This window comes from Ceratocystis lukuohia (genome assembly GCF_044167205.1).
Source record: "Ceratocystis lukuohia strain C4212 chromosome Unknown Supercontig6_pilon, whole genome shotgun sequence".
In the NCBI taxonomy this organism is placed as follows: Eukaryota; Fungi; Ascomycota; class Sordariomycetes; order Microascales; family Ceratocystidaceae; genus Ceratocystis; species Ceratocystis lukuohia.
The window spans coordinates 1,595,643-1,621,829 of NW_027263525.1; the positions used below are offsets into that span (position 1 = coordinate 1,595,643).

Consider the following 26,187-nt stretch of genomic DNA (forward strand, 5'->3'; position numbering starts at 1 on the left):
CACTAATTGCTAATATACTAAAAGTACACAAAATACACAGAGCCCCAACAGCTCTCTAGTGGCGCCTCATAGCACCGTTGACCACTACTCACTGCTCTTCCTTCTCCTCTGCTTCATCCTCAATTTCCTCGTCCTTAGCCCTTCCCAGCTGCTGGTCCAATGCGCTTCTCATCCACTCGGGCACAAACGGTTTTACGCGCAACGTATGTTCAACCCTGTCATTGGCCGAAAGAGAAAGAGCCTCCATTATCGCGCCCCCATCTTTGTCCACCGGCTCCTCGGTAATGCCATCGGGATTAGGGACACGGGACTCGATGGTTACTTCGCTCTTGGGTTGGAACTTCATGTCAAATTCAGCAAACGGGTTGTATACCTCCGGAGCATCCGGCTCTTCTCCGGGAATTGTGAGCCCTGCCATGGAGTCGATTCTACACAGTGCCAAGCCAATGTTTCCTACCCCGCCGACCCACCTGCCTGACGACCGGACTCTCCGCTTCTTGGCTGCTCGGAAAATACCTGTGTCTTGTGGGATGTTGGCCGCCAGGTCACCATGGCTGCTGTACTCAAGACCCTTCGGGGCCGTCTGCTCTTCGGTGTATACTACACACGGCAACAGCCGCTTGCGCACTACACCGCGGTGTCTGGTGCGGATCGTCAACTCCTGGCCGACATAGCAGCCCTTGCTGAAGCTGATTCCGTTTAGAATGTCCATATTCATCTCCATCGGTAGCGCATTTGCCTTTAAAATCTCGGCCTGGCCCTCCGCAATTCCGTGTAGATACCGCCGTAAACGATACGCCTCCGGCGGGACACTCTTTATGCCCAATACGCCAGCAGGCGACTTGTAGCTATAGGGCGATAGAATGCGCGATCCTAGCTGCGCCAGGCGCGCATCAGCCGCAGCAATTACCGGGCCGCCGTAGTACCTCTGCAGTACATTGCGATTCAAGGCTGCCTTGCCCTTCCCATTCCACGCTACCCATAGTCCCACCTCGCCCTGGTCTAGCAGCCGTGTGTTGAACTTTGCCCGCAGCTTGTACTTCTTGATGAGTTTCTCCAAGCCCTGTGCTTCGCTTGCATCCACCTCAATTAGAAACGACGCCTCAGGCCCGTCCTTGCCGATGCCCAGGATATCTGCATAGATGAACACGTCATTGACCACACGGCCACGTGCAGTCAAGAACCCTGCATACTGCACCGGAGGATGCGGCCCATCGCTCTTAATCTCGGCAGTTACCACGCCATTGAGGAACTTGGCTGCGTCTGGACCCGAAACGGAAATCAAGCGTCTTTCTGGCAAGGTAGAGACGCCGGAAAGAAACGGCTCAACGGCGGGTTTTGGGGTTGCATTGCCAACGGCACGTCTCTGTGAAAGTGGCCGGCCAAGACACGTGGTGCACACTAATGCAGTCCGGCTCCGGAGCGGAGCAGTCAAAATGCAGCGTGAGAGGTTCATGGCTAATGCTAAGCTCTAGTGCCGCACAAATTTGCACACAAAAAAAAGCTCTATTAGTATCGATGACCAAGCCCAAAATAAGCGGGGAAATCAACGGTCCAGCTTGCCCACTGATTAGAGGTCGTAATATGAGAGAGCTCGTCAAAGTTGGCCATAAAAGGCTTCCAAAGACTTTGATATGAACGCTTTCTAGAGACGAGAGCAAGGTCAAAAAGAATGAAACGCTAAGCTTACTTCGTCGTGATTAGCAATATTAGTGAAGGTAAATGATGTATTGTTTAGCCGATGATTTCCCTCTAACCCTAGTCGCACTACAGCATTATGTAAGATGAGTCGGCCTACATATATCAGCACCATAGCCTTCTCCAACATTGCGTCGTATCTAAGGCTTTGCGTGTTGCTTACAAAAGACAATCTACATTTTTCGCCAAGCAGTACTAGACTAAGCAATGCCCCCTCATTCTGTGTCTATCAGGGAAGCTTACAAACCGCCTAGTCGGGGCTAACGGTGAGAAGCTGATTAGTTTATCCGAATTTTGCATGGGTAATATAAGGATAACTAAGGCTTGTACTCAAAGTTACTCTTGCCAAGACAAAATCAAGCCGTCGTCGTTGTTGGATACACTTGATTTATGGGTGGAGTTCTATTCAAAAGGACTTGACAAGGTAAGCTTAGCTCGCGAAAGCCGCATCCTTCTAAGCTTGGTTTAGGAGAAGCCTTCATGGAGCTTGCTCCACAACTCCAATGGGCGGATAGAGTGTAGATGTCTTATAAATCAGAGCAGACGGACTTAACGTTGACTACATCGCTAGAGAATGGTGAAAATAGAGAGGGATAAGGAAAAGGAAAAGAAAGGTGCATACAGACCAGGAGGCCATGAGTATAGCAAGCAAATCGTGAGTCTTTGTGCGTCTATAAAGGGGAGAACCTTTGCAGTGTTAGCTACTTCTGTTCTCCTCGATTATAGCCATACATACATCTCCAACCTCTTTAGCAGATTCCCACCAACGCCATTTGATATATACCCTTCACTTTGCTTCAACTTGCAAAAATCACTCATCATGTCCACTAAGAACGCCTTCATCACCGGTGGTAGCGGCTACATTGGCTCTGAAGTCGTCAAAAAGGCCATTGCCCACGGCTGGACCGTGCGTGGCCTCTCCCGCAGTGAATCTAGTGATGCGAAGCTAGCTGCCCTTGGTGCCACCCCCGTTCGCGGTGAATTAACCTCTCTTGACGTTCTAGCTTCTGAAGCTACTAAGGCCGACTACTTTATCAGTATGGCGTACGACCTTGACTTGGACAAACCAAGCATCGATATGAAAGATGCCTCGAACACGGACCGTGCTGTAATTGACGCCGTGATTGGCGCGATGCGGCCTGGTTCGGTGTTTGTGCAGACAGCCGATGTACTGGTCGCCACGCAGCCAGCTGACGGCAGTGAGGCCGACGAGACAGCCCCGTACGCAGACACCGCGTTTGGCCTACGCGGTCACAACGAAACATATGCGCTTAACAAGGGCGTGGAGCATGGCGTGGTGGTCAATGTCGTGCGCCCAGCAGCCTTCGTGTACGGAGAGCAGGGCAGCGCTTTGGCCATGATGATGGCTTCGGCAGCGGAGAACAAGTCAGCGATGTACATCGATGAAGGTTCAGCCCTGGTTAGCTCGGTGCATGTGCGTGATTGCGCCGAGGTGTATTTGCTAGCGGCCGAGAAGCGAACATCGGGCATTTATCACGCAGTATCGGACAATAATGTGTCGTTCAAGCAGATTTCGGAGGCCATCGGTAAGGTGCTGAAGGTGCCAGCAGTGAGCGTTCCTAGGGCAACTATGGAAAATACTATTGGCCCTATGATGGCCGAATTTCTGGCGTTGCCGAGTCGGGCTTCTGGACGTAAGGCTAGAGAGCAGCTCGGATGGAAGCCGGAGGAAAAGCCGATCCTTGAGGACATCACCAAAGGATCGTACAGTAAGCTTGCAGACTCGCTCCAAGCCCAGGCCTAATGGCAAGACATGCCCAGATTGAATCATGTATATAGAGTTTTCTGTAGATACCATCATCAATACGAATACTCTTATGAGACATTCTTGTCTCCTCATAAGTTGTTAACTGTGGGTCTTGAAAAGATACGTACCTTCTAGGCTAGGCAGGGAAGACTCACCTCGCCCAATCCCACACCCTCGGCATTATTGGCCTCTTGTACTCTGATATTGTTTCTTGGTTGGCTTAAAAACAGGGCACAACTGGCTATCAATCAGTTTCAGTTGGCAGAGGAAAACCCGCGAAAGAAATTATGCGTAGAGCAGGGGCGCCAGGAAGCAACCGCCGAGCGAGATCTTTGAGTGCCCCGTTGCCAGCAGCGCGTCACTGTAGATATGACTGGCCGAGACATGCTGTGCACACTAATGCAGCTGAGCAGTCAAAACCCAAAATATGGAGTTCATGGCTAGTTCCAAGCTCTAGTGCTGCACGAATTTGCACGCAGTAGAAAGTCCTATTGGTATCGATGGTCAACCTCAGGATGACCGGAGGAACTGAAGCTCCAGTTTGCCCGCTGCTTATAGACCACAATACAGGAGGGTTTACTAATGTCGGCTATAAAAGGCCTCCGAAGGCTTCGGAACGGATGGTTTTCAGAGGCCCGAGTTATGTTAAAAGCATGAGAGGCTGTAAAGGTACATGATATAATTCTATTCAGCCGACAACTATCCTCTAACCCTAATTCTAGACAACAGATCGCGGGGAGGAACCAGCCACCCGCGACCGACATCTCAGACACCGTAGGCTTCTCTGACATTTTATGTCTAGATATCCTCATGCTTGTCCCTATAAGCCTGAAGCTTCTTACGTCGCTTGTGAGAGACAACCCGTGTTTCTCGCCAAGCAGTGCTAGACTAAGCAGAACCCCCGTCCTGTGCGGCCGCTGCCCTAACCCATGCGTCTATCATGAAAGCTTACAAACTACCCAGCCTGAATTAACGGCGCAGAAATGGATGAGTTTGTCCGAGCTCTGCACAGGAAATGTAGAGCTAGCTAAGACTAAGCTGCCTAAAGCTACCCCAGCCAAGAGAAAATCAAGGCATGGGATTTTATATTCCATATGCTTGATTCATGGGGAAAGTTCCGCCCAAGGGAGCTTTTCATCAGATTCCTTTAGCCCTAGTTTGGGAGAAGCCTTCACAGATGCCCGTTTCATAAATCTAATAGGTACGTTTAGTGTACATGTCTTATAAATCAGAACACAGACACAGACTCACACGCTGTCTGTATCGCTAGAGAATGGCGGGAGGGAGGGAAAAAAGAAAAAAAAGGAAAGGCAGATATGGACAAGCGACTGCCATGAGTATAGCAAGCAACTCCTGAGATTTCAGATGTCTATAAAGAGGAAGAACCTTCCCAATGTTAGCTGCTTCTGTTCTCCTCGGTTATCATCGTACATCCATCTTCACACTTTTCAGCAGATTCCCACCAACGCCATTTAATATATACCCTTCACTTTGCTTCAACTCGCAGAAATCACTCATCATGTCCACTAAGAACGCCTTCATCACCGGTGGTAGCGGCTACATTGGCTCTGAAATCGTTAAAAAGGCCATTGCCCGCGGCTGGACCGTGCGTGGCCTCTCCCGCAGCGAATCAAGCGATGCCAAGCTAACTGCACTTGGTGCCACCCCCGTTCGTGGTGAATTGACCTCTCTTGACATTCTAGCTTCTGAAGCTACCAAGGCCGACTACTTCATCAACGTGGCGTACGACCTTGACCTGCGCAAGCCAAGCGTTGATTACAAAGAGGCCTCGAACACGGACCGCATCGTAATTGACGCCGTGATTGGCGCGATGCGGCCTGGTTCGGTGTTTGTGCAGACTACCGGTGTGCTAGTATCCACGCAGCCAGCTGACGGCAGTGAGGCCGACGAGACAGCCCCGTACGCAGACACTGTGTTTGGCCTACGCGGCCAGAACGAAACATATGCGCTTAACAAGGGCGTGGAGCATGGCGTGGTGGTCAATGTCGTGCGCCCAGCAGCCTTCGTGTACGGAGAGCAGGGCAGCGGTGTGGCCATGATGATGGCTTCGGCAGCGCAGAGAAAAACGGCGACGTATGTCGATGAAGGCTCGGCCCTGGTTAGCTCGGTGCATGTGCGTGATTGCGCCGAAGTGTACGTGCTGGCGGCCGAGAAGCAAACATCGGGCATTTATCACGCAGTATCGGACAATAATGTATCGTTTAAGCAGATTTCGGAGGCGATTGGCGAGGTGCTCAAGGTGCCAGTGGTGAGCATTCCCAAGGCAACTCTGGAAAGCATGACTACCCCTATGATGGTCACATTCCTGACGTCATCGAGCCGGGCTTCCAGTCGTAAGGCTAGAGAGCAGCTCGGATGGAAGCCGGAGGAAACGCCGATCCTTGAGGACATCACCAAGGGATCGTACACTAAGCTTGCGGACTCGCTCCAAGCCCAGGCTTAATGGCAAGACACGCTCAGGTTGAATCATGTATATAGAGTTTTCTGTAGATATCATGGTTACCACGTATAAATTTCTTAGGTTCACTTGTCTGTTCGAATTTTACCACACTCTCTACAGTTACTCTAGATGCAAACAGTGGGTCTTAAAAATATGTACATGTACTTCCTTGACCAGGGAAAAACCCACCCCGCCCTGGCTTGCCGCCCAACTCCGCACCACCAGCATTGTGGGGCCTTTACACTTTGAGACGGGCTTCAAACCTTGTTTCTTTGTTGACCCAAAACGGGAGACAAAAGACTATCAGACTGTCAATCGGTTTCGACAGGTGTTGAGAAACATGTGGAAGCAATTGCGAGCGATGTGCGAAACTATAGATGTATTGAAAGCGTAGGTTATGATGCATGTTTAGACGAGATTGTTTACGCTATGAGACAGCAAATCCGACTGGCGGAGTTGCGGATGCACATCATTTAACCAGGAGCGGATATTTATCGATAAGAGATTGCTTAGTAATGAGTAAGCAAGAGAAGGGACCTGCCCCGAGTTTTCCTGAAAGCAGCAGAGGCTCGACACGACCATAAGAACTATCAATCAACACCAGCCACGTATATATAATAATGTACATGTAAATATCACAAGATAGTACCATTCACTACCCGTTGCACCGCCAGATATATATCCTGCAGTGGTATATGTACACGAAAAAGCAAAGGACAGTCGGGCCATTTTTGTAACATAAAGGTAAGTCACCAGACAACCAAGCTGACACCATCACGAGACAGAAAAAATCAAGACACCAAAGTTTATGCCTTTTAGCATGTTTTCTCTTCTTTTAAGCTTTGTCTAGGGCTAAGGCGGATGGTCGGGCGGGCAGGCAGACAAAGAGAACCCATAGTCAGCCTGAAAGCCGGGAAACTCGGATCACATGGGAAACAACCCCTTCCTCCCTCTTTCCAGATGACCCGAGGGGGGTGCGAGATCCGCGGGCTGATGGTATCCCCGTTTTTATTAACTTTCTTCCTCTTGTGCCTTGGAGTCGGGGACTCAAGAAACCCCGTGCCGTCCAGTCTTTTTTAGAGTGTGATTTACGGCTTGTGGCTTGTGGCTTGTTTGCTTGTAGTGCAAGATTCTCTTCTGATCCCCCTCCTGCTTCCCCCCTTCCCCAGGCCAGGCCATTCCCGTCGCTCTTGCAAGCTCTTTTTTCCCCTCTAGTGAAAGACGTGAATTGGTCTCCATGCCAATGTTTTCGTATCAGCTCCATGTGATGCCTCATACCGACAGACATACATAATCTCGGTGTGTCTCAGACTGTATGTTGTCATAGGGCGGCTCACCGCCTCGGATGTCTTGGGACGTTTGATAGGCCTTTATGTGCGCCTCTATGTATGTGTCTATGTGGCGATGTGTGTGGCTATTTCTCCTTTTGCAGATGGAATTTTTACAGCAGATAAATAAAGAGGCCGAATCAAGATCAATGAGTGGAGAAAACAGCTCGCACAGGACAAGACGATCTAGCTCCGACCTATTGTTGTTTCAAGCTCGAGCAACTCAAGGCCTGGTCTAGATTGAGGAGCGGGCCCAAATTCCGACCCATGCAGACCAACTTGCTTGATGTTGTCTTTCACCTCGCTTACAGGCCCTTCTTTGTTAATCCCGACATGAAGACTTCCTTGATTGCTGTTTTAGCCGCGCCTCGACCGAGCCGACAAAGGGGAGGTTAGAAAGGTTCTTGGGAAGTATCATTATTTCATGTGTTCTTTACGCAAGCTAAGGCCGCTTAGTCAAGCTTGCGTACTTGTCCGTACGTATGTGTATAGACCGAGCCCAAGGCAGAAGGATTAGGGATGGGCTCTCTGAGTCTGAGGGATTCGAGATTACAAATGGACCAGCCTAGCCCTGAGTTTAGTGGATTTACTCGTGCTCGTTGATGTTTCGTTTTGCCAGAGCTGTGCGCAATGTATGTGTCAGCGAGAGATAACAAATGGAAGTAAAAAAGGACAGCTCAACAACAAAGAAGCAATGATGATACATATCCAGCTCAGCTCGGGTGAAAGTGCAAGGGAGCAAGGAGATCTAAAACTTTTGGTCAACCGGCCAGTTGGTTGTATAAAACCCGACCGGGGATATTGGACTTCGACTAAACCAGGGAGGGGCGTGCGAGTAGCCATGAGGCGGGGGAGGCAGCTTTTTAAAAGCCCGGTATGCGTCTTAGCGAAGAACAAGACAGAAATGGTGTATTCCCAGGGGTGAGTCAGGGAAAACCTGCGGGCAGGAAAATTACGAGACTAGAGCAAAGGAGAGCACTGGAAAAAGGAACAACGATAATGATCCTCTCTGCGCTCAACAAAGAAGAAGGGAAATCAGTGTTTGTCACCACTATATGGAAGACCTCCATACCGCCTGAATCCCAACTCTTCTCTCTCCTGTCTCAGGATCCCATTGCCTATCCACTTCGACAAGGCTACAGCTAGAGGTTGGGGCCGGGTTAGGCAAACTACACCTATGAGACTGAGGCTCTAGCAAATCTCACTATCCTCTGAAGCCGCCTAAAGATGGCAAGGAAGGAGAATGGGAAGAGTATGCCGGTCATTTGCTGCAGTGACAAGTATCGATCGATAGTTTGTCATGTGCAGCACTGACACTTGCAATATGGTTGTCGTGTTTGCTCTTCGTTGTCAAGCTCGAGAAGTCCGCAGGCCGTTTTAGGCCACCCACTGGGCAGAATTGCTCTTATTTCTACCCTGAGGGAGGTGACGTAGGCATATGCATCTATACCTTGGCCAATAACTGCATTTTCCTGTATGAAGATTGCCGATTCAACCCCGCCAAGGCGCCCACCGCCAAGTTTATTTAGGAGAAGCGCATGGCTTCTAGGGAGTTTCCCGAGAATCGCTTTCATCGCGAGTTTAGCTAGGTCAAGTTCCCCATAGCAGCCGGGTAGATACTACCCTTTTTCTTTCTAGGGGAGGGTAAGGGCGATAATCCGGAAAGTGCAGAGCAGCAGCTAACCAACTGTCAAGCAAAGGATGCTAATGACGCCCTTCTGCTCTATCGTACCCTAGAGCTGGAGGATGGGGGCTATCCAACCATTCCTCGGGCAATGTGTGACAAATAAGCCAAGATATTGGCCCACTTACTACCCCTTCAGTGACAACTCTACCCATTACTAGGCTTGCCTAGCAAACAGACTTTTTTTGATTGTTAGCGATATGGGGGCGCTGTCCCCGGAGAGAAGCCAGCGCCGAGTAGTCCGAGATGGTCTTGGGGGCACAGGAGGTTAGGCCTTGGTCATTCTGTGGCCCTGCTTTTTTTTCTCAGGCTAGCTATGGTGAGGCTTGGGGGAAAAGGGGGCAGTCTGTCTAGGGATCTTCGTGCACCTTCTCCATGTTCTTTCACGCCAAGTAGGCTTGCTGTTAAAAGCGTGGCCGCAGATCGAGCAGCCAGCCGGGCCAATAGCCTGGAGTTGTTGACTTACATACACATCAGATATCTTTAGGAAGGCTTTTGCCGATATGATGCTAGATAAGTACGTAGCGCCCCATATCAGCTCAGACACCAACTACCAAGTGCCTGCCGACGCACAGCGAGACAACAGAGGTAAGAGTAAAGCTAGGTGCTTCTGTTGTAGGCTTGTATGCCTAGCCTTCCAAAGGCTTTTTGAAAGCAGTCCTGGCCCGTGTCTTTGTAAGACTTTCAATAGCCCAACCAGCCTAGAACTAGCGCATGGCAGTTCTAAATAGCTATGCTAAAGCTTAATGTAGTTGGAGCTAAAAGGTGACAATATCATAGAGCTGTGTCTCGGTCTAAAGGGTAGGGGAGGGAAAGTGCCTGGACATGCACATAGCTGCAATCGGATAGAAGCACTCAGCTAAGGCATCGGAGGAAGATTCTTGGCTTTGTCATCGTGAGGCTTCCAAGGCCCAAGCTCTGCCGGGAACATCGTGGGGTTGCAAGTTTTTAATGAAGACAAACGTATGGCGGCTCACGTTCTTCCTCTCCCACGTTCAAGCAACCGAAAACAAAGCACCCCCAGAAGCCCTAGTACAGCATTTCATACTGATACTTTCTACTGTTGTTTCGCCGGTCGTTCGTTTATGTTTTGGTTGGATTCGGGTTCGTGTCAAGGTAGGCCTGGAATCAAGGTTGGGTTTGAGCTACAAAAATTTACCCCCGCCAGGTTTTGTCCTAAAAAGGCAGTTTTACAACATATGAAGAAGTGGAGAAATATAAGTGGAGAAGTACCCTGCTGGACTTTCTAGTAGAATTCTCTGAGAGGTCACATGAACATTCAAATACAATGAATGCTGCATGTGTGGCCGCAAGGAGGAAGGAAAAGAGAATGGAAAGGGATTAGGGATTGTTTACAGAAGGACGGGTAAGTAGGGGAGCGGAAAGAAAGAGGAAGCCACCGGAGACAGCAGGAGAAGCTGAACTAGACTGAAAATTGGGGGGTGGGGGGGTGTACAAAGTGAAAGCAAGCACAAAAGTTGACTTGAAGCTTGGCGAGGATCGTGAGATTTGTAAGAGAAATGGAGAGTTGACAAGGAGTAGCAAAAGGTGGGCTGTCGTTTTCTTCTTACGGCAGGGAAGATTTTTTTTTTCCCTTTAGTTTCCTACAAAAAGGCCAAGGCAGGAGAAAAGGGGAAGGGAAAAGCAAATTGAGGCCCATGAAGGACAAAGATCAGGCGGCCGGTCATCTCCTGCAAGACGAGAGAGACATGGAGATAGAGGGCGAGCGAGGCCTGGACAGATAACGACGAAGGGGAAGCCAGGGAGACGAAAAACAAACGTAAGACAAGACTACTGTCAGCAAGAACCGGGGGAACAAGAACTCAACAAGTAAGGCGTTGATGATAAATGAGGAAAAAATGAAAAAGCAAACCAGACTTGGGCTCCTAGAAGTAGCAGTAATAACAGCGCTGCTATAGCCTGACGGTACAGCGTAGATGAAGCGGTGAAAGAAAAGCAGTGAAAAATGGAAAAAAAATAAATGAAATAAAATAAATCCGCAATAAATTCGGACACAAAAAAGTTTCTTGGCAGCCCCAAGTATTATCAATCAAACTCCAATACAAACATCACACAGCAAGCACGCAACGCGCAACACACCACACAACACAGCACAGCACGACAACCGTTTCGTTGAAAATCGTCGGCTTTCCAGCGAGATTTCAACCCCCGTCTTAAAACCGAACCCGAGCGCGCCAAGCCCGAACAAAGCCAAGCGTCGCCCGATCACACACTACACTACAGGGAATTGCTTAATGATACACACACATGCACAATGGATAAGGCCAAGGATAGAATTATTGCAATACAAGACGAGGCTCGTCTTTTCCTATTGTATTTTCTTGGTATGTTCTTGCGGTAAAGCAAAAAATAAGATGAAATAAATGAAAAGTAAAACCATAGTGACTCGACCAAGCCCTTGCCCAGTGGTATGTTACTGGGAGAGTGGGAGAATATAAATAAATGACTCGAGCAAAGCGAGCTATGCAAATGATATCCCAAAATCCGACAAGTCCTCCCAAAGCAAGAAAAAGCAAAAAAAGAAAAAAAGTTCCCCCAGAGTTCGTGATGCAGAGTTGCCTACTCGGCAAGCAAAAACGGGGCCCGGTACTGTAATATGAAGAGAAGAACAGCTCTCTCCTAGTTGAACAGAAGAAAACAATGAAACGCCTTTGCCCAGATGCAAGAGTTGGTTGAAACAGGGATAAAAAAAAATAGACAACAGAAAGGAAAAGAAAACAATGGTGCGGATATGCACTCAGTCCTGGGATCCCGGGGCCCGGGCTCCGAAGAGATAAAAACAAGTCATAAGACGTCAAGTGCGCAAACAGTGCACTGAATAGTGTATAACAAGCAGCAGCGAAGCAGGCAAATTTATGCAGAGAATGCAAGAGTAGAGAGTAGAAGCGAAGTGAAGAGAGGAGATGGAACAAAACAAAAAAAAAAAAAAAAAGAGAACCAGGAGCAATGAACTTCTGCATGCTACTGTCTAGTACACAGACACATTGCTCACCAGTCTTGACGGGCTCCGCGGTGGCACCGTCAGGAATAGAGATTCCTTGCCGCTGCTTTTGCTGCTAGCACGGTAGATATCGATGATGGCTGTGGGAGGCGATGGAGGCATGTCAGCCTCGTCGTCCGAGGAGTCGTCCAGGTCGCAGTCCAGGGCCAGCTCAGGCGGAGACCCGGAAGCGGCGCCGCTGTGAGAGGGTGTGCGGACTAGACCCAGCTGTGACAGGTCCTCGTCATCGTCAAACTCGGAGTCAGAGTCGGAGTCGGACTCAACAGCGGAAATAGTCACGACCGACGGCGAGAAGGCAGCGGCGTTCTTGGGCATGCGTTGGAGTGAAGAAGAGGTTTCGGGAATGTGGTCGGCAAAATCTTCGTCGTCACTCTCCTCCTCGTCCTCGGTAGAGGATACATCCCAATCGTCCGAAGATGAATCAGAATCAGAGTCTCCTTGGCTGATGTACTGGTCGGCCCACTGGATGTGGCGGGCCTGGGAGGGCGAAGTAGATGTAGTTGAGGTTGATTTGCTGCTAGCCCCAGGCGAGTTGTGGTACCAGGTCTCCTGCTCGCGCTCGGCCTCGGCAAGCTCCAGCATCAGAGTATCCAGAAGGTTAGCGTGGCCAACAAGCACGCGGAGGTTGTGGTCGGAGCGAGAGGCTTCGGCTCCAAGCTTCGAACGGGCACGGTGAGCCAAGTAGTAGGTTTGAGTCATGGACATAGTAGAACGGTTGACAGACACGGGGGATAATGAAGACACAGAGGAGATTGATGAAGCAGGCGATGTGGAGTCGGCAGAGGAAGATGATGCCAGAGGGCTAGAGCGGGTTGGCTTGGATGAGGGTGAAGAAATCATTGTGGAGGAGAAAAGATGCAGGGAAGAGGCAGAGGTAGATGGGTTATATATATATAGGGTCTCGAAAAATCTGGTTGGTATGTGTGTTTTTATTACGGCTAAGAGAGCACTGGCCGTTAATTGAGTGACAGGGCTGATATAGGCAGCAGTGCGCAGTGGAGAGGGCAATAGCAGAAGAAGGAAATAGACAAAGAGAAGTCGGTTCAGTGAAGCAGATAATAAGAGGCCGGATGAGAATCTCGATGCACCAAGTTGAGGCCAGAATCAGGAAGGTCCGAAGATGGCGGAAGGAAACGAAGTGAGGTGAAGATGTAGAGCAAGAAGCCAGAACGAGTAAGGGAGCGGGGGCCGGCGATACTTTTGTAGTTTCGTGGATGTTCGTTTCTTGTTCGCTAGAAAGACACAAATTCCGTCCGAGGCGTCTATAAATTCGCTGTATTTTTAAGCATTTTGTGTAAATTGCAGAATTTATCGATGGGCAGCGCCAGAGGCTTTGTCATCGCCCTTTTTTTTTCTCCTCCTAATTCCACCAACACGCCCCTTCCTCGTTTCTGGCTGGCCGGGCCCCACAATAAACGCAGGAAGGGAAAAAAAAAAAAAAAAAAAACTCTGACTCAATAAATGGCTGGCCTAGCTCTTAGTGTATTTTCTCTATTGACGGGCTCGGTTACAGCGAGAAAGACGTAGGACAAAAGGAAAGCCTATGGGCCAGCATGGGCGAGGGGGCGTGTCTGCAGTATCTCGGCGGCACGGAGCTTTCAATGCCCCTTAGTTATCCTTTGCGGGCCCAGTCCAAAAAGTACTGGACGGCCAGCTAAGCGAGGCCGAAAAGGGCGTGTATTTATCACTTTTATGCTGTGAGCCTCGACCCTTTTGTCTCTGTTTGTGGGCTCTCTCTAAAGCTGCTTCTGGTCTGGGCCTTTGTTTCTGGGCCTTCTTTTGATGGCTCATCGTGAATCTGAAATCTGACCTAGCAGGGGGGAAGAGGTTTTTGTGTTTAGCTCTGTTCCGTTATCCGTTTAAAGTACCTGCCTGGTATCTCTCGCTGCATAAATGGCGGGGCGGAGTACTTGGCAGGTACTTTCAGTCGGGTTTGAAATCAAAGTAGTGTTGTAGTAGTCACCATGATGATATAGTTTGACGTGCTGTGCTCGCTTTTGGTAATCGGCGAGTAAAGAGAAGAAGTATTACCAATTGCCCACGATGACGGAATTAATAGAGCGAAATGAGCTGCGAGATAACACAAGACAAGACAAGTGAGAATGCAATTGGTGCGACCCTCATCTTCTTTCCCTCTTGCTGATGCCTGAATACCTGCAGAGTAGGACTTGTCTCTTGTTTTTTTGTTTTCCTTTTTTTTTTCCTAGACTTCTGCCTGGGGAGCTCACTCCTGTTTCTCCTGTCTGTTCCCTACTACTACTACTGTCATTGTCTCTCTAGGCAGGCAAAAACAAAGGAAGACAAGGGGAGGCTAGGCTGGCCTTGCTGCATTATACCAACACATATATTTCATTTGGCTTCTGCCTGCCCTATGGCTTAAGCCTAGCTTGCACTAGAAGCCAACTCACTGCCCTGCTTGCTATCTTTGGCCTGCTGCCTTGCCTGGCTAATCCACTAATCCACCTCGGCATTTAAACCAATATTAACCTAAACGATGTCTGAACCTCTTTTCTGTTTGTTAGCTGGCGCCGGCTTTTAACACCAAGCCGAGCCGAAGGCATGCCCTTGTTGTGCCACCCAGGGCAGGCCTTTTTTTCATTTCGTAGGCTCTAGGCTTGTCACCGATAGGTGATAGCACATGACGGTTATAGCTAGTTACCTAAAGCAAAGCCGAGCTAAGCTGCTTGTGAAATCTAGAACTGCTTTTCCTGCTACTCCGCCAGCTGGAAATAGCGGCTTTCTTGTAGCCGCTTTGTTATCGCAGCAACGCATGAGTCAAGCAAAGGGCTGCACTAGCAGCAAGTTGGCTTTTGGCCTTGGGCGCAACTAGCCTTCAGAACTTACGTCACTTGCTTTTCCGCCTCTCCATGACTCGAGCCAAGCTCCTTAGGTCTCACCTTTTTTCTGCTGATGCCCTAGGTTCCCTTCGATTCTCTATTTTGCAGATTGCCCATAAGCTTTCCTTTGTTGCTTGGCCTGCAACGTGAATCCAGAAACAAAGAAGCTGGCCGTTTGCAGACAATTTTCACTACTAAGCGCCTAGGAAGGCCATGTGGGCCTGCTGTCGAGCCTCTGCCAACTGCAAGGTCCACTAGGTCCACTAGGTCCACTGTAATCTTTTTGTCCACAGCTCTCTCTGCCCAGCATTACAGCGTAGGCTGCTGTTTTTCAGGGCCTTGTGCTCCAAACGCATTGCCTAGAAGTCCGGCATTCCCGCTCAAAAACTTCAGACGACAAGGTGGAAGCCAAGAAACATGTATGCATCCCCCGCTAGCATCAGTATCAATAGGACTTTGGACATGAGACTTGGATCTTTCTAGCATCTTCTTTGACAGCGCGGACAAAACGAAATCCGACCTCAGTGTGTTTTCTTACCCCGGACTTCATCACAAGCCTCGGAATTTCAAATACACATTTTTGGCTTACGCATGAACTCCGACGCCCTGTGCGATTTCTAAGCCAGAAGTGCTCTAGTGATACACTAATTTAACTAGAAATGCAGGAATCACAGGCGTCTTTCTCGCTCTTGTTGCCACGAAATAGAGCAAAGCAAGCAAACAGGCAAAAAGAAAAAAACACACGGAAATGAGGATGGAGATAGAGATGCAAATGAAAATGAAAATAAAAATTAAAATAAAAATGATGGCACCCAAGCGAACAAGAAAAAAAAATCATCAAGGTTCTTCTGCCTTCCACAATCCCGTATCCCATGCCCCTCCCCTCAATGTCTACCTGCTGTGCTTCTGGAGATAGGCGGACTTTACATTCATCAGCTTCTTTCCCAGGCCCCCAAACAAGACAAGTTAAGACAGCCCCAGCGCAGTTCCCTCGGCATGTACAGAGCACACAGGACGTTCGCCATGTCGGAGTCTCTATTTTCCCGAAATCTGATAACTCCTGGAGAAAGGGGGCAAACAAGGAGGCTAACCCTCGTGCGGATAACCCTTGCGCGCTAAACGCTTAAACTTCGTTTGTCATCTTCCCAACCCACATCTTAACTTCGTTTAGAGCGCACACAGCGCCGCCTCCTTGGATATAATCACTAATTAGCCAGCCAACGATCATCAAATATAGAATGCCCAAGCTCGGATTCTGTACTCTGAATCACAGGCAAACCCCGGCTCTGGATTGAGGAATTTGAACAAGAAACATGGCGCGATGTGCAGCCCAAGAGAGAGAGAGCAGCGACGCTGGCCTCACGATATTGCTTTCGGCTCTGTCAGCTTTGTGCTTCCGAAACAAAATGAAATCTTGCATTTCAACCACTGCTCGCCTTGGCTTGCACCCATCCGACTTATTATGCAGTGATCTTCCCCTTTTCTTTTCAGAACAGTCTCCTGGCATAGTATATGCTCTGTGCTTCGGAAGCCTTGCTGTGCCCAGCCTTGTGCTGGCTCTGGCTTTGCTACACATCGTAGTCCCTCCCCTTTGTGGCCTCAATAACAAACACAGGATTTTTTTACTTTTGTGTGCTGCAATGTAATATAGCTAATTTCACGGTTCCAGCGGCCTCAAAAAGGGAACCCGCTAAAAGTCTCACAGCACGCATCCAGCAACCAACAACTGGCCACATCCAAGTTCACGATCCTCGACGCCAGCCTTGCCGCTTGCTAACCCACGGCTCTCGCTCCTGCCCTTCCCTCGCTTTCGCTTTCGCTTTTGCCTTGTTTGGGCCATGCATCCATGTTTCTGGGAGCTCCCTTTTTCTCCCCTTCCCTTCCTTTCTTTGCCCTGATGACTAACGTTTTCCATTCCCACGGCATTTCCTTACTCTCCGCCTAATCTTCACGCACCAATAACCGAGTCCGCCGTCCCTTTTTATTTTTGCTGCTTTCCGCACACCCTCTCGCCCCATCCCCTCCCTTTTTTCTTCTTCCTTTTTTATAATTTCTTTTTTCTTTTTGGCCCGCTTCGGATTGTTGAGGGCGGAGATTTAAATGTGAACGAGACACAAACCCAGGCCCAAAGACAGGGGGCGGAAGAGGCATCCTATATTGGGTGAGGAGAAGAGGGGAGGGCGTGCCATCATCACATTAATAAGTCAAGAACAGAAATGTGGTACGGCAAATCAAGAGAAGCAAAAGCAAGACACGATGACCAGGGTGAATGCCTGGCCAAAAAGTAAACAAGAAATACACAACTGGCCACTACTGCCTAGTAGCGCGAACGCATACAGAACTGACCAAGACCAATAGGACTAAAATACCTGCGTGCGTGCAGAACTAAGGAGATAAGATGCTTCCTGGAGATAGCTAGCCAGCCGCCACATGAATTCTGTTGATTTCAATTGTTGAGCATGGCTGCTTGGCTATCCTTGTGTTCAGTTCAGATTCTATACGTGTGCTACGCTATACGGCACTTTACAGCATACGAACCAGGTAGAGTCCAGCTAAGATGCAAAGTACATGTGTATATACATCCGTAAGTGCATGGTAGATTCAATGCAGGGCAGGGCCTTTGTCAGCAACATTGCATACAAAGCTCTTTTTGGCACTATCATTTCCTCTGTGTCCTCCCCTCTTGGCCTCTTGGGGGCCCAGCAGGCCAGGGCCTTGGGCTTTTTACCCCACAAAGCTGATGAGGTTCTTCATGGGTTATTAATTGACAATAGACAAGGACGGGCCTTCGGGGCTACAAAGGACACAAAACTCACCTCCTGGTCTGTGTTGCAAAAAGAAAAGGCTCACAAAGAGGGCAGTGCAGTGGCCAACAACAGTGACTATGGAGTAGAGGACGAATATATGTTACTGTGGGTTAAGAAACACAAGGGAGAAAGAGAAAAAAAGAACAAAATTTCTGGTGAAAAAACAAGACTACATACATGGTCAGGTAAATGTTGCCCTCGCATTCATTATGGGATCTTGATCATGTCGGTTGATGTATGTATGCACAAGATCATATACGTACAAGAGCCTGTTGCCAAGCCTGCCTGGCCGCAGATATACCGCACTAAACCTCTGGGCATTGATGAGCGATCTCCCTCAACGATATTCTTCCAAGAAAAACAAACCACATAGACACACCCCCTTTTTTTTTATTTTTTTTTTATTTTAAAAAAAAAAAATCTTTTTCCCTTGCGTCTCTGTCTTGCGCCTGGCTCATGCTCCTCAAGCTGGCGGCAGGCAACAGCGGTCAACTACAACACGCCGAGCAGTCGTCGATCCCGGGCCACGAGATGGTCAGGGCCAAGACAAGCCCTGGTTTTTGGGGTTCTCGGATGTGAGGCAGGACCATATGTGCGCTCTTGTTATGCTAATTATTTCTATTGTTAGTTGATGGACTCGGGGATGGAGACGCACGGCGACCCATCATATCATGATGTTCTGTTACAGCAAACATGGTGCCATATATCCACGTTAATAAGCAAGCAAAAAAAGGAAGGCAGATACAAAAGAGCTCATATACGGGCTTCCTTTTCGCGGCTAGCAGAAGCAAGCATTGGACTGGAAACAAAGGCCTAGAATTGCCCTGCGACAGAGTCTAGAACGCGCTCTTCTCGTAGCTATATCCTGCTGTCGTTGTAGTTATGGCTGGAACCCACCTAGTAGTGATTGTGCTAAGACGCCGACCCTGTGTTTAAAGCCTACCTTTCTTTTTCTCTCCTCGTTTTTGCCACTTGCCTGTCTAGGTTCGTATCAAACAGAGCCGCACTCACTAGCACCAGCATAGCATGCCAACAGAATAATGGCCCAAGCAGGAACTTCAAATACAGGGCGAGAAGCGCAAAGGCGAAACTGTCCTCCGCTCTCAAGATTCGAGGCTCGACCGCCGTAAGACGAAGAAGAGGCTCAAATTGAAGCCTAGAGACCTGCTGGCTTGGCTTTAGTGTAGATATCCGATCTTAGGGAAGACTAGAGGAGGAGGAGGAGGAGGAGGAGGAGGCACAGTACAGGATCCCTAAGTCCTCGGAAATAAACCAAGAGTCCGCTGCCCTATGTACTAATCCTCCGACCGACCGCCTTTCTGCGAGAAAACAGCGAAAAAAAATAGCACACCGAGTCCGAATCTGTGTCTACCGACGAGGAAAAGAGGGGGGCCGTCGGGGATTCTTCTTGCTTGTAATTCTTCCTCCCTTCAGGCTGTTTTTCTTGTCTTGAGTGTCTGTAACCCCGCCCTCCCCCCCTTTTTTATTTTCTCTTTCCTTTATCCAGAAAGAGAAATAACCTCAGAGGTGGATGACAAGGCATACTACGTGGCACCCCCATAACATTCCCCCCTCAACAAAAAAAAGAGATCCATAGGCTTCTGCTGGCTTTTTTTTTTTTTTTTCCGTTGCTCTTCTCCATTCAATGGCCAGCGTCTAAGAACCTTTGCTTGCCCGGGACATCCCTTAAACGCGTTTGCACATACGCACACAAGCAGCGCTTGGTATCAGCGCATTACTGCCAAGCTGGGTGGCTTGTGGTGCGGATCGGAGTTAAAATTCATTTGAAGGCACCGAGGTTTTGGGAAAGAATGAAAGAGAAAACCCAAAACCCAGCTTCCCGCAAATCTAGTCTTGGCCTAGGTCTTGGCAATTTTACTTTTACAAGCCCTTCGATTCAACTTGATTCACCCCGTCGCTCTGTATTGGTACTGGTATTCTTTTCCAAGCCCTTCTAGAAGTCCTGGTTAGTGCGAAATAAAAAAAAAAAGCGGAAGGAAGAAACTAGCAAGTCAAGTGCGACGCTGAATTTCGGGCTGTTTCTCTAGCGAAAATTGTAATTACTCTCGTCTGTTGTTATTTTTGTGTCGATACTTGGGATGAACAAGAGCCCGTTGTTGCCTGATAGAGAATTTTGGCTTCTTAGTGTATTACTTTCGTATGGCCCTATTCTGCAAATATGCCATAAAAAAACTTGCGCCAGTCTTGATTCGGACTGCGGAAATAACGGTCATTCTATTCTCTTTTCTGCCCGCCATTTCGCCGCAACAGACGCCAACCAACGGCTTCGTCCTGTCAAGGTCTTGTTTAGCCCCCTTCTCCCCTCTCCTCTCCACCCAGCCTGGGTGCTATAACAGCTTGATTGGCTGGCTGGCCGCCTTTTACGACGACGCGGAGAAAAGGCCTGGCTAAGCCTTTTCTAGTGGAACCCAAAACGCACGCTTCTTGCTTCCTAGAGAGACGGGTCAGTCAAGCACCGGGGCTTTGGTTAGTCAAGTACGACGACGACTTAGCTATCAGGCCTTGCCCCCCCCCAGCTATCAACGAGTGTAATACAGACAGACAGCAATGAGCGCACATGTATATAATTTTGCATCATATGTTGCATCCTTGTGGTGACGACAATGGTGATGCAGTGTGCATTACACGGCCACAAAGGTGTTGTGGTTGCATAGCAAGCAAAGAGTACGCTTCCAGCTGCAGAAAGCGCTATATCAGCTGCTGCTGTCTCGTCATGAGAGCGGGGTTTTTGGATTGACCATAAGAGCAAAGAGGGGAATAAACAAACAAGCATCGTGTCAGAGTTCAAGCCCAGCGATAAAACTAGAAACGATGTCTCCCCCCTCGATGCTTCAAGAGCTTGTGGTAGGACCAGCCAATGAGCCGTGGTAGGTTATAGGCTCCTCGTTGGCCTGGGGGCGGTGTCGTACCTATCACACAAATCCTCTCGGCATTGTCAGTATTGGTAGTCTAAACAGAAACTTCACAAAAACCATGAGAGCGATTGACCGAGACACAGCAAGAGCAAGAGACGGGGGCGCAGAAGAGGGCCCAGGTGCACAGCGATCATTGGACCAATGCTCCTCTTCCTCCCTTCTCATTCCCGGACTGCAACACTAAACGGGACATCTGGAGCACGTCTACACGGGCAATTTTTTCCTTTTTTCTTTTTCCCTTTTCACTGATGCACCACATATCTCTCTTCTCCCTTCGTTATTTGCCTCTGTTTTGCTCTCCTGCTGGTAGGTACTTCTGTGGTGCACGGAGCAAGCACTTTACTTTTTTTTTTTTTTTTTTTTTTTCTGCAAGCTCCCTCCCACTTTGCCATCTGGCTTGCTATTTTTGGGAATTCCTTTGCACTGACAAAAGAACCATCCATCAACCACGTCTTCACCTCTTGTTTTGGTTTCGGGGAGCCAACCATATGGCTGTGTTGCCTGGGGATATATACGTGTGTATATGTGTGGGTGAGCCAACGGGAGCCCAAGCTCAAGTTACCGGGACAAGAACATGCGTATGGGAGAGAGAGAGAGAGAGAGAGGGAGAGAATGTGTGTGCTAACCCGGTCCCGTGTCTATTTTAGATAATAGGGTTGATCGTGAGTTGAGCCATTAAGCCTAGCCTGGACGTCCGTTCCGTCTTTGGTGGTTGGTGTAGGTTTATTTTTGGCAGATACCCCTCATATTATGTGAGAAGAGCTTTGGATTTGCCCTTCTCCCCTCCTCCTCTCCAATCCCCCTCTTTGTCGGTGTTGCTGTTCCTAGTGGTTTCCGAAGCTATCCCCAAAAGTATGTCCATCTGTTGCCTCGACAAGCTTGGATAAACAAGAGTTCCGTTCCCCGTCCCCCTCCTCTTCCCCTCTCCTGCATTCGAATCTTCAAGCAGCTTACCCGTGCTTGGCGACTCTCACCAGCCAGACACACCCAGAAAGCGGCAATAACGGGTAGACGCAGTGGTGTCAGGCTCCGAGAGGGCTGTACATAGAGGGCGATGTACACACAAGCCTACAAGGACGGCGGAACTCCTCGGCCCACAGCGGAACTGCAAGAGAGGGTGTGTGTGTGTGTGTGCGTGTGTGTGCGTGTGTGGCGATGTTCTGCTTCCCTTACTTTCCGCTAATACTTTCTCTGCTGTCTGTGATTCTGTCTTCCTTCCCACCGCCCCTTCTTAAGCCTCGTCTACCGAAACATAACATTGGCTCTTTTGTTTATTTTGCCGCAGTGTATGCATATATTAGCTTCAAGATAAGAAACCTCATGTCGGGCTCTCGGCCTCACGCTTACGAGCATAGGAATTTAAGCGCTTGAATGTAGTTGAGGCCTAATGTGCTGTCCCTCATGACAACAGTTGAAGGAAGAGATGGTAATCCCAACATGGCGATGACAAGCCTGAGAAAAGAGAGGAGAAGCAATAGTAATGCTAAACTATTTTCTATTCTAAGCACGATAGAGGATAGGGTCTTCTTTCCCAGTAACGTACAATCCTTGGAGTATCGTGTCTCCGTGCTGATAGTTTCTCACATGACGTCATCTGCTCTTAGCATGAGCAGCAAGCTACTACTTGGGACTTTTGCTGTGGGGGCTTTCTTTTGTCTTTACTGGCCCTGAGGACAAACCTTTACCTCGGGATTTTCTTTAGCTGGTAAGCCTGGGCCCCCAAGCCTGTGAGACGCAAGACTAGCCGTGTTTATGGCACGCGTAAGCTGAGATGGAAGGCTAACCAATATGGACAAGATGCCTAGCAAGACTTGCGTTCAGCTAATGTGAGCTTGATGGCAAGACTTGCCTTGCTCTGTTTATTAAGAAGATGAAACAATAAGAAATGTAAAACGCAGAATGAAAATGAAGAAAAAAAAAAGCTTTTATGAAATCGCCGCTTCTTATGATACCCGCAAACAAATATTCCTAGTCAATTCCCATGTGTGTGTCCCCAGTATGGAAGTCTGAAGGCCCGGAACTAGGCCAGACTGGGGCTTTCCCATGATGAGGTCACGGCACAGAGGGGTTAAGGCGTTTAGCTATAGCTCTAGTTCTCAGTCTAGCTCCAAGAAGGTATGCCATGTGCTGGTAAAGCCACTTGCCGCTCCCTCTTAAATCTTTAAACTGTAATACTATATCATATAGCGTCAAGAATCTAAGCCCGGAGCTTCTGCTTTGCGCGCTTGCGCTTACCGCCAACCTCGCGGTTCTCCTCAACCTCCAGCAAGGCCTCGCGCTTCTTCTCGCTAACCAACTTGAGGGCATCACGTAGCACTCTAGTCTCAAGGTTAACACCCTCTTCAACCCATTCGTCCATTGGTCTGCCGACACGGCTCTCAATGCCTAGAACTAGCTCGACGTCACGCTGGCCGACAAAGGTTACAGCCTCACCCTTTCGGCCAGCACGGGCTGTACGACCGACACGGTGAATATAATCATCGGGATCACGTGGCACATCGTAGTTGATGACCAGGCTGACCTCGGGGATATCCAGACCACGAGCCGCAACATCAGTAGCCACTAGAATGCGGGCTGCAGCAGCACGGAAACGTCCCAGGTTGTCGGTACGTTGGCGTTGCGGCAGACTCGAGTGCAGAGACGTGACGCGATGGTCAAGCAAACGTAGCATGTGGTGCAGGAAGTCGGCCGTGACTGTACGGTTGCAAAAGATAATGACGGTTTTGTCAATGTTAGCCTCGGTCAGCAGGAACATATGCAGGTAGTGCTCCTTGTGAGTTACAGGCACCTTGAGATGCATTTGCTTCAACGTTGCGGGAACTGCTAGCATCTGCGTGTCAACCTCACACACAAACACTGGTAGTTTGCCCTTCTTGACTGGCATGTTCTGCAGTGCCTTGACTTCGGCTGTCATAGTAGCCGTGAAGAGCAGTGTTTGGCGCTCGGTGGGAGGTGGCAGCACGGAGATGCACTCTTCGACATCAGGCAACATGCTTCCAGGGCCTTTGGCATGGAGCAATCGGTCGGCCTCATCCAGCACGATGAACTTGACGCGACGAAGCCCACAGATGGTGTCCTCGCCTGATGTGCGGATGTGATCAGCCAGTCGGCCTGGAGTAGCGATGATGATATGTGGCCGCTTTTCCAGTGCAATTGCCTGTTGACGCATATCAGCGCCGCCGGTAATCAGGATCATCCGCAGGGTTTGCGGGGCTGAGATGGCCTTGAACTGCTCGAAGATTTGCAGTGCTAACTCACGTGTAGGGGTAAGCACCACGCCAAAGATTGACGAGGGGTCTTCAGACCACTTCTGTAGCATAGGCACAGCAAAAGCGACTGTTTTACCCGATCCAGTGCGACTGCCACCAATACAGTCGCGGCCCTTGAGAATCTCTGGAATGCAGCCCTTTTGAATTCCCGTCGGGCGCTTAATGGCCATATTAGCCAGCGACTGAACTAACCACGGGCGCACCTCAAGCGAGCCAAAGGTCAAGTTGGGGTCTGTAGGGGCCAGGATGGGATTGGCAGTCATGATCTCGCTGATAGGCGGTTGTTCGGGCGCATCCGGACCACCGATCTTGGGAATTGCAGCTACATCGGCCTTTTTCTTGATTCGGGTAGACGCAGCTAGACCGGAAAAGATGCTCTTTTTGGGGGCCAGCAGAATTGGCGCGCCATCGTCGGAGTCAGAGTCGTCTTCATTCAGCTTTATATCGGTATCGTCGGTCGCAACACGGCGCCTCTTTCGTGGGTCGGCACTATCCAAATGATCAGACTCCGAGCCTGAGCCCGAGCCCGAGCCCGAACTGACATCGCTTAGCAATGCATCATCATCGTTGATAGGCGGCATATTAAAAAAAAACAAGCTTGTGCAGCTTTTGATAAGAGGCTTGATGGCTTGGTTGTCACTTCTTTTTTTTTCTTTGCTTTTTCGGTTGGAGAAAAATTTAGATGTCGGTGAGGAGTCTCGGTGAAGGATAGCAGTCCCATTTATTTCAGCCAATAAGAGGCTGTAAAGTCATGGTGTAAACCACCAGATCTGGGCTGGCACCAGGTACACAGACTCCCCCACTAGGTACCTGCACTCCCTTTTTGCTTACTAAGCAGTTTTTTAGCTTGTATATGCAAGATTTTGCTGTGTGCCCTTAGCAGACTACAGATACACTACACTAGATACATCAGATACACCAGATACACCAGTGATAGCAGATAAAGATGGAAGCAAACGCTGTATCAGACGCTTTAAATGCTGTAAGTGTAAACGACGTAGCAGAGGCGCTACAAATCAGTCAATTTCTGGACGATGTCCTTCCGCCTGAAGGGACTTACGAGTCTCGCCAAGCTCTCTTTGCTGCTGTGAATGCCTGGGCAAAGCCTCGAGGCTATGTATTTATAACTGGAAGGTCTAGAAAGCCCCTGAAAGCTTGTACCCGTTCGTTCACTTCTTCTCTTGGTCTACAATGTGTCCACACTCTTCAGCTACTTCAAGAGACAAACCAGAGTCTTTCCCTTCAATATTTTCACTCCCATTGGCATCCCAAACGGAATCAACTTCAGCAAAAGCCTATATTAGAGCCATTGAAGACCCCGACTTTCAGACAACCTACTCAGCCGGCCACAAGTACGAGGCGCAAGCTGTCTGGATTTGAGAATGTTGAGCCTATGAAAAGGAAAGCTCCAAGATGTAGCAAGTGTCATCAGGTTGGCCATATAATGACTTCGAAGACATGCCCCCTTGGGTATTCTGATCTACTGAATAAATAATTTCCACTGTATTGTTTGCCTCCATCTGCTGTATCTATAGTCTGCTTGCTAAGTGCTGCTAAGGGCACACAGCAAAGTCTTGCATATACAAGCTAAAAAACTGCTTAGTAAGCAAAAAGGGAGTGGAGGTACCTAATGGGGGAGTGGATGTACCTGGTGCCATCTGGGCTTTTCTGCTTAGTCATCGATTGTTTAACCCTAAGATAAAATAGCAAAGCCTACATTGCTGTGAACCCATTAGCCTTGATTTCTTTTTTATCATTTTTTTTTGTTGAGGAGACTCAAGTGTCTTGGATCTCTGCAATATGGAAGCTAAGACAAATTGTTGGTCCGTATTAGAAAATTACAACGACTTGCAGCCAATCAGAGACAACAGCGCTACATGATCACATAAATAAACGCGCGTTTACTGGAGACAAGGACGATGTGCAGATCAAAACAGCGCCTTGAGACTGGGTGATTGTTTACCTTATATTGCAGGTGCAGAAGAATATCCCATTCCTGAGTTGCCATCTTGGGGGTACCGGCCTCTCTCTGGGGTCCGACGCCGAAGAGGCCGAGTTGAAAGAAAGAAGGGGTTGTAGTGTGCTCTTGCTATTGCTTGTTCTTTTCCTTATCGGGTCCAACAAGCAGCCCTGTTAGCCATTGACAGACCAGTTCGTAGATAGAAGCAAGGGTATGAGGAGGGGCTATAGCAGACATTACAGGCGGTTACGAGGGCACAAGGGTACGAATGGTACGAAGGACAAGCAAGCAGCAAGATGAAACATAGAGAAGGGATATGGCGTTGTAACCTTGAAACAGACCCTATTCTTCCCCTTCCCGCCCCAAAGCCGTTCTTCTTGCATGCAGCACAATGGGGGGGGAGGTTCATAGCTTAGG

The 26,187-nt window shown here is 49.0% G+C and overlaps 5 protein-coding genes across 5 annotated transcripts; 2 read left to right on the forward strand and 3 right to left on the reverse strand.

Moving 5' to 3' along the window:
- Positions 1-88: 88 nt before the first annotated feature.
- HOO65_060374 (putative folate-binding protein) lies at positions 89-1,456 on the reverse strand (the record flags this gene model as incomplete). Its single annotated transcript, XM_071001119.1, has 1 exon — positions 89-1,456. One exon carries the CDS (start codon positions 1,454-1,456, stop codon positions 89-91), a length of 1,368 nt encoding a protein of 455 aa, XP_070857724.1.
- Positions 1,457-2,518: 1,062 nt separating this feature from the next.
- On the forward strand, positions 2,519-3,463 carry HOO65_060375 (putative NAD dependent epimerase/dehydratase; the record flags this gene model as incomplete). Its single annotated transcript, XM_071001120.1, has 1 exon — positions 2,519-3,463. The coding sequence occupies one exon, from the start codon at positions 2,519-2,521 to the stop codon at positions 3,461-3,463; it is 945 nt and encodes a 314-aa protein (XP_070857725.1).
- Positions 3,464-4,985: 1,522 nt separating this feature from the next.
- Positions 4,986-5,930, forward strand: HOO65_060376 (putative NAD dependent epimerase/dehydratase; the record flags this gene model as incomplete). Its single annotated transcript, XM_071001121.1, has 1 exon — positions 4,986-5,930. One exon carries the CDS (start codon positions 4,986-4,988, stop codon positions 5,928-5,930), a length of 945 nt encoding a protein of 314 aa, XP_070857726.1.
- A 5,998-nt stretch (positions 5,931-11,928) lies between these two features.
- On the reverse strand, positions 11,929-12,801 carry HOO65_060377 (uncharacterized protein; the record flags this gene model as incomplete). Its single annotated transcript, XM_071001122.1, has 1 exon — positions 11,929-12,801. One exon carries the CDS (start codon positions 12,799-12,801, stop codon positions 11,929-11,931), a length of 873 nt encoding a protein of 290 aa, XP_070857727.1.
- A 9,937-nt stretch (positions 12,802-22,738) lies between these two features.
- Positions 22,739-24,391, reverse strand: HOO65_060378 (ATP-dependent RNA helicase DBP8; the record flags this gene model as incomplete). Its single annotated transcript, XM_071001123.1, has 1 exon — positions 22,739-24,391. The coding sequence occupies one exon, from the start codon at positions 24,389-24,391 to the stop codon at positions 22,739-22,741; it is 1,653 nt and encodes a 550-aa protein (XP_070857728.1).
- Between the last annotated feature and the right edge of the window lie 1,796 nt (positions 24,392-26,187).